Raw genomic sequence first — 7,364 nt, 5'->3', positions numbered from 1 at the left:
GGGACCGCTCCGGCAGAGCCAGCCTGGGCTGGGCAGCACCAAGCCCAGGAGCGCTCCGTGGCGTACGGATGGCGGGGCTGGGCCAGCGCAGTCCTGGAGAAAAGCCCCGGTCCTTCCCTAAGGGCAAGCGGGTTGCATCTGGGGCCTCCGTTTGCTGGAGCTGGTGGATCTGGCCACCACCACCATGTTTGTGGGGAGGTTTTGTCCAGGTGCCCGTTAGCTCCCGGTGCCACTCCAGATGCGTCTCCCATCAGACCCCTCTGCTAAGGGCATAAGAAGCTGTGGCTGGCTTGAAGAGCTTACGCTGTCCGCTTTGCCTTCCCTGGGGCTTTCTGCACTGCTAAATTTCCTTTCCACTGTGGCTTCCACAGGCGACCATGAAACAGGACAAGAGCCACGGCCGGGACGAGGCGGACTGCAGGGCAGAGCTGATCCTCATCAACGGGGACTGCACCGATCCTGCTAACGACACACCCACCCTTGTTCTGGAGGCGAATGGGAAGCCCAGCGCTCCAGGTGAGTCTCGCCGCACCGTGTCCAGGATGTGCCATGCCTGGGATGCGCAGGGATGCACGGGGCCAGGGATCTCCCAGCCGCCGTCCCGAGGGCTTGCTGGGGGCTGCAGCATCGCGGCCATGGCCGGGGTCCCTCCGTGACTCCGCTGGTTTCTGCTTTCCGGCGGCACATCCAGGCCATGGTGACAGAAGTGGTTGTGGAAACGGGTGCCACGCTGGGATGCTGGCTCTGCCCCTTGATGGTTTAACCCCCCGGGAGCAAGGGAGGCGGGGAGCCCCCACCCACCTGAGGAGTGCTGCCGGCCCGAGGGGCTGCATCGCAGCTCCTAGGATGCTCCAGTTGTGATCCCCAAATCCCACCTCTTGGGTTCATGGGGTCCTGCTTTAAATGAACTGGGACAAGCCCTGAATAGCAGTCGTATGGTTTCCTTATGCCTCTGAGCTTTCAGGAACAAAAAAGTACATAGGAAGGTCCCCACACTTGCTATTAGAGTCCCTTCCAGTTTTGGGGGCAGGTGGGTGATCTGGGACTGCCGGTGTCAGCAGTACCACGATGGGGAGCCTCGGGGACACCACTTGTCTTCCACTCTCGGCCACATTTCTCCAAGATGAGGTTTCGGTCTCTTCAAATCGTGCCTTGCTGCTCGGAGCAGTCGCGGGCGGGGGCGTGCGGGGGCACGGCCAGGATGGTTCGCGGAGCCTGAGGCTGCTCTGCCTTGTCCCCGCGCAGATGCCGGGGGCCTGGGGCTGCCATCCCTGAAGAACAACAAGAGGGTGAGCAAGGGAGACCTCTCCAAGGAGGACCTGTCCTGGCCGCTTGCTCTCGCAGGGGCACAGGAGGTAAGTGCTCACCAAGGCTGCTCTAAGACCTTGCTGCCCGGAGGCTTTGTGGGCTGTCTGCGGGGGGCAGCTGGTGCCCAGGACCCTCGCCTGTTCTGCTCTGGGGCAGCTCTCGTGCTCGGTGCCGGAGGAATAGCCCAATGGCAGATGGAATATTCATTTACAAGCATGGTATTTGTTTTCATTTTTAAATTCCTGATTTACATTATGTCAGCAGCAGCAGGAGGGTGTGGTGTGTGATGTAGCAATGCCCACTATGTCTTGCAGCAGTCTAATTATTATGCTGATATTTTCTTTAAAAAGTCTTGGCCGTATTGATGGACCGAAGCATCTTGTGTCTCCCACTCTCGGGGTGGCCTGCTTTTAGACGCTTTGGGGCTGGATCCCAGTTTTACCCCCCCCCCTTTTGTTGACTAGGTTGACAAACCTCTAGGGTCCGGAAGCATTTTTGCCTTCTGGCTTTATTGTTTTGACTTTGAAATAAAACCCCAAAGTTGGAGATCTGCCTGTGATGAGGCAGCTTCCAAAAGAAAGAGCCATAAATCTAACTGGGGTGAAAATTCTGCTTTCCCACTAGATTGGGTTCAGGGGCTCTTTACTTGCTAAATCTCATTTCATTTTGAAACTCTGTTATGCCGGATGCAGGAAACATGCCCGAGTTAGACTGTTTGTAAACTGCGGCTGCCGAAACCACAGGGGAAGGGACTGCCCTGGGTGCCTCTGCAGGGCTGGGCTGTGCGAGGGAGCACACCCACACCTGTGTGAGCGCACCCACGCGTGTGTGAGCAGGGTGCCATGCCTGGGATGGCTGCTCTGCCAGGGCCCGTGGCTCTCCCGGTGGCCGGTCCTGCCGGCTGCTGGCTACCGCTGCTATCGGTTACACCGCCGTGGCTGTAGCTGCGAGGAGGGAGGGTATAGGAGGGTATAGTCGAGGATGCACATGGCAGCTGGAAACAAAAGTTGATGTAAGCAGCTGCTGGTGGGCCGCTGCCCCCAGTGCAGGGTGCTGGGGGCTACAGCAATGGGTGCTCCTGAGCACGGCTGTGCAGCCCAGCAGAGATGCTGTGAAGTGCACGGTCGCACCAAGGGGCTCAGCCCAAGGTGCCTCCTGCAGCCGTCTGCGCTCCTCTTGCCTTCCCCGTGCCCCCGTCCCCAGGGCTCCGGTGCCCAGCCCTGAGGAGCGCAGGCTGTCCCTGTCCCCGCGTGCCGCTGGTGTGGGGAAGGCGTCCGTACCGCAGCACCTCTCTGTTCTGGTTGCAGGTGCGGCCCCGGGGCAGCGCCGGTTGGGAGAGCAGCCTCAGGCAGAAGCCCCCCGTCCGCCTCATCTTCCAGGCAGGGCAGACCCGGCATGAGATGAAGATCAAGGAAACGAACAGCGTGGAGACTCTCAGGGACCTGCCAGCTCCCCTGCGGGTGAGGGTCTTTGAGGGGCCAGGGCTTCCCTGGGGCTTCCCTGGGCCCCTCCGGGGCTCCGGAGACCTGCACTTCTGCTGTGCCCTGGCCAAGTGGCTTCAGGCATGTTGGAGCCTCTCCGTGCCTCAGTTTGCCCTGTGAAGTGGGGGTGTGTGTGCTGTGGCTTGCCCCTGCTATGAACTGGGTGCTTTGAACACCCTGGGGTGAACTGGGGAGAGGAAAAGGCAAGAGAGCAAGTGGTGCACCATTTTCTATGTGTCTTGCAAGTAAAAGCAGAGCAGTTCTCCCTCAGACACCCCAGCCCTGGGCCCTCCCCTCCGCTCCTGGCTGCGGCGGTGCCTCTGTTCCCTGGCTTTCACTCTCTGCTCTCTGCTCCCCGGCTGAGGGGCTGGGGGTGACGTGGGGCAGGTCTCAGCTCTCCCTGCCCCTCTCCCCGCCTTCCTGCCACACTCACGCTCTGCTCCCTCTGCCACGCAGAGCTCCAAGCGGCGCCTGGCTACGTCCATCCCCGTGACCACCATCGACCTGACGGAGGAGGACTCCCAGGACTCATCCCGGAGCAGCAGCACGCTCTCCGGCAGCAGCTCCCAGGAGGGCCAGAACGGCTCTGCCGAGCTGGGGACCGAGGAGCCGGAGAGCAGAGATGCAGGGATGGTGCTGGAGTACCAGGTACGGAGGGGCCAAACTCTGCTCCTGCACTGAGATCCTGTGCCTGGGACGGTGCAGGGCGAGGACGAACCTTCCTGGCTTGTCCCAAGCCTGCAGGCAAGGAGACCCTCTGGAAACCTTCACTGCTGCTTCTCCTGCCTCCTCTTCCCTGCCTGCCTTTCCCTGTGTGTCCAGGGTGCGACGGTGCTGGGCTGTCCCCATCCATCGGGCAGTGGCAGGGCAGTGGGGTCGGTGCTGCTCTGGGGGCACCTTGCTGCAGACGGGCAGTGGGCGGGGACCAGCCCTGCTGAGCCACCACCTCTGCCACACGTGGGGCTGCAAAGCCTCCAAGGGCCCCCCGAGAGACGCGTGCGCAGCACATGCCGGGCTGGCAGCCGTGCCCTGCCTCGCCGAGACAGGCAGTTGCGTGTGCAGAAAATGTTTCTGTTGGGGGATGCTGGAGAGGAATGAAGCTGCTGGAGCTGCAGAGGAGCGTGATTCAGTGCCTGCGGGCGTCAGGGCAGGGCCCGAGACTTGCAGGAACTGGGCAATTGCATCTTGCTGCATAATTAGGTGCCTAATTGCAGAACAAAGCTGGGAAGGGGGGCTCTGCAGGCAGAGGTGACTGCTCCTGCGTGAGGTGCCTCCCTGGACACAACACTGTGCCAGCATGGCCCCCGTCAGGCTGCCTGTTGGAGGCCCTTGGCATGGTCACACCAAAATTCCCAGCTCTTCATTTTCTTCTCTCTGTTTTTGCTCTGCCCTGTTTCCTGCTCTCCCCTGTGGGAACAAGAGGAGCATGGGTGCCCTCTCCCTGGGGTGCAGCCAGACGAGCCGAGCTGTGAGCCCTGTGAAGGGGGCTTCCCTGTGCCAAGGAGCAACTTCGTCTGCTCGGTGAGCCCAGGGAGCAACCTTGGTGCAAAGTCCTCCCTGCGGCAGGCAGGACACGTAGCCTCCCCTGCCGTGCTTCCCTCGGCCCGGGCCGTGCCTCATGGCTCGGCAGCAGCATGCGGTGAGCCGAGTTCTCCCAGACAAACGTGGCTGTGGTGGGCGAGGGGATCAGAGTCTGTCTGCATTCCCTGGAGCTGGTGCCCGCCTGCCTTGCCCGTTACCATCACCGGGGCTGCTGCAAGCTCTTCTGTGACAGCCGGAGCTTTCTCGTTGCTGGTTTTTGTGTGAGGGCAGGGAAAGGCTTCCCGGTGTTTGCACAGACCCTGGGAGGGCAGGCAGGAGTGGGCATGCATGGCGTGCCGGTGCCAGGAGGGCTGTGCAGGACGGAGCACGCACCGCGCTGTGCGTGCCAGGCGATGGGCTTGGTGTGGGGCTGGCAACACGCAGACCTTCCCGCCAAGCTCCTGCGTGGTGCAGGGCTGGGAGCCAGCACTGCCGGGGATGTGTTCTGCCATTTTTTTGAGGGAGGGGAGTGCAGCTTTTGTAGGTCATTGCGCAGAGGTCCACGCATGTGACTTCGCTCCAGCGAGTGACACACGTGGTGGAGCAGCTCTGCAGGGTGCTCCGTGGCCATTCCCCCACGCTCCAGGGCTCTCCTGTGCGGATGCTCGGATAAAACGGGGAGTTTGTCCTTCTGGCTGATCTGTGTTGTCCTTTTTTGCTTTCAGGATGGGAAGGAATTTGGAATTGGGGAGCTTGTCTGGGGCAAGATCAAAGGTTTCTCCTGGTGGCCTGCAATCGTTGTCTCCTACAGAGCCACGGCCAAGCGCCAGGCTGTCTCAGGCATGCGGTGGGTGCAGTGGTTCGGAGACGGGAAGTTCTCCGAGGTAAGCCTGCTGCCTGCCCCTGCCTGCGCCCGGCTTCACCCAGGCTGAAATCCCCTCCCCTGCGCATGTCTGCCATCTGTCCCATTCCTGGGGCTGCTTCTGGGGTATGTGTGTGCCCAGCTGCAGCCTCCCCGGGCAGGGACCCAGGTGTTCAGCATAGTTGGGCTCTGGCATGCGCTCGTGGCTCTAGTGTCTATAACTAATGACTGGCCACCATAGGTTGGTGGCAGGATCCAGCAACGGGGACGTCTGCGTGGCCCCTTTGCAGGGTTTTGTCCAAGCCCTGGTCTCTAGGGCTGCCCCCGTCGCTCCCTGCCTGGTGAGGGATGCCCTCCCGGAGCCCCATCGCCCCTCTGCCATCCCGCGCTTCCCCTGGGCTGCAGGCAGGAGGGAGAGAAGCACTGTGCTGGGTGCTCGTGCCATGCTGGCTGTGCCGGCAGAGGTGCGGTGCCAGCAGAGGGTGCAAAACACCCGTCCTCGTTGCAAGTGTGATGCCCTCCTCCTCCTGCCGCTTGTCGCCCTCTGCAAAGCTGACGCTGGGCTTCCTCGCGTGGCTGCGACGCGGGGCTTCCTCGCGTGGCTGCACAGTACAGACAAAGCCCCGGCAGCGCGGCACGGCTGCGGCCCAGCGCCCTCGGCTGCGGCGTGAGAGCCGTGCTGGGAACCGCTGCGCTGCAGGGCTGGCTCTGCAGCGTGGGGGGCACGGTGCCCTGGGGGACACGGCCGAAGTGAGGTATGCCCATGCCTGCGGGTAAGCTTTTGTCGCTCTCTCCCAGGTTTCTGCAGACAAGCTGGTGGGACTGATGGCCTTTCGGCAGCATTTCAATTCTTCCACATTTAATAAGCTGGTCTCCTACCGACGAGCGATATACCATGCCCTGGAGGTAACCGTGGAGCAGAGCTGGGGTTGGATGGATAAGGTGCCAAGTGAAGCGGCCGTGCTCTGTGGGGGGCAGTGGGATGCAGGGAGAGATGGGCTGTGCTCGGGGTGGCTGATGCAGCTGAGCCAGTGAAGGAAACGCTTCGCTGGGGCAGGAGGAGATGCCCCGATGGGAAGCTGGGTGTCTGCTCAGCCCAGGCGCCTGCAGAGCTCGGGCAATGTGTGGGGAGGTGGTTGGGGCCGGGGCTTCCCGGCTCTGCCCCTGCACATTGCTCTGCTTTGCATCTGCGGGTGGTTCTGGATAATGCCTGCGAATCACCTTGAGAGCGATCAGTGAGGGAGCTCCTGCCACAGTCCAGAATTAATCATTTCCCCCATCTGCTGGGGCGATGTGGACAGATGTCTGTAGGAAAACACTTTCTCTGCTGGGACTATTTCCAAGTGCAGCCATGGGGACAAACTCTGCTTATCCTGGGGGATTCAGGAGTAACTGCTGCTGCTCCAGAACCCCCTGGGGCCTGACTCCCTCCGGGTGCTCTGATGCATGGCAGCATTGCGGTTGCAAGGCAGTGTCACACTGGCAGGAGGTGTCCTGGGCTGGTGCCAGATGCCCTTTGCAGTCGGGGCTGGCACTGAGCACTCTGTGGGTCTGATCCCCATCCAGGGGATGCATAACTTTCCAGGTTAGAGTGCTGCAAACCCACAGGCACCTCTTCTGCCTTTTCTTTGCTTCCTGTTGCTTGTCTCAGGGAGCAGAGTCTGGGCAAGAGCTGGGGCTGGGCTGTCCCTGCTCCCAGCTGGATTGGGGCTGGTGGAGGACAGATGGGCTCATTGCAGGGAGGGGAGGCACAGGAGCACGGCCGCCCCCAGCGCAGGAATCTGGCAGCTGCCGCTGTGCCGGGGACACCAAGCCCTGCGCGCGTGTGTGTGGTGGGGAGGGGGCCTGGGACCGTGGCCCTGGCAGGCATGTGGGCCATGCATGCTGCAGCCGGGCTGCTCCCCGGCCAGGGACCAGCCCTGGTCACCCTAGCTCACGCCATCCCTCCTCTCTCGGCAGGTTGTCCGGAGCCGGTCAGGGAAGACATTTGCAGCCACCCCTGGAGAGTCCCTGGAGGAGCAGCTGAAGCCCATGATCGACTGGGCGCTTACCGGCTTCAAACCCTTGGGCTTCAAGGGGCTGCGACCGCCCAAAGCCTCAGGTGAGGTGGTGGCATGAACTGGGCATGGGGCTGGTGTGGGCAGCAGCCGCTGGTGCCCCGCCGCTGCGGGCGGCCCCCGCTGCGCCTGCCT

General features: G+C 62.2%; 1 protein-coding gene across 1 annotated transcript in view; it reads left to right on the top strand.

The window, feature by feature from the left end:
• The window catches only part of DNMT3B (DNA (cytosine-5-)-methyltransferase 3 beta), an 18,969-nt gene that overhangs the window by 3,925 nt on the left and 7,680 nt on the right, over window positions 1-7,364 (top strand). The window contains exons 2-8 of the mRNA XM_009318745.1: window positions 372-516; window positions 1,246-1,355; window positions 2,616-2,768; window positions 3,246-3,437; window positions 5,036-5,194; window positions 5,971-6,078; window positions 7,132-7,273. Of these exons, the coding sequence (XP_009317020.1) occupies window positions 372-516; window positions 1,246-1,355; window positions 2,616-2,768; window positions 3,246-3,437; window positions 5,036-5,194; window positions 5,971-6,078; window positions 7,132-7,273 (1,009 nt within the window). The remainder of the gene's footprint in view (window positions 1-371; window positions 517-1,245; window positions 1,356-2,615; window positions 2,769-3,245; window positions 3,438-5,035; window positions 5,195-5,970; window positions 6,079-7,131; window positions 7,274-7,364) is intronic.

Source organism: Pygoscelis adeliae, unplaced genomic scaffold (genome assembly GCF_000699105.1).
Source record: "Pygoscelis adeliae isolate BGI_AS28 unplaced genomic scaffold, ASM69910v1 Scaffold432, whole genome shotgun sequence".
Lineage (NCBI taxonomy): Eukaryota > Metazoa > Chordata > Aves > Sphenisciformes > Spheniscidae > Pygoscelis > Pygoscelis adeliae.
Note: the sequence above shows the minus strand (reverse complement) of the source record. Positions and strands in the feature narration are given on the sequence as shown.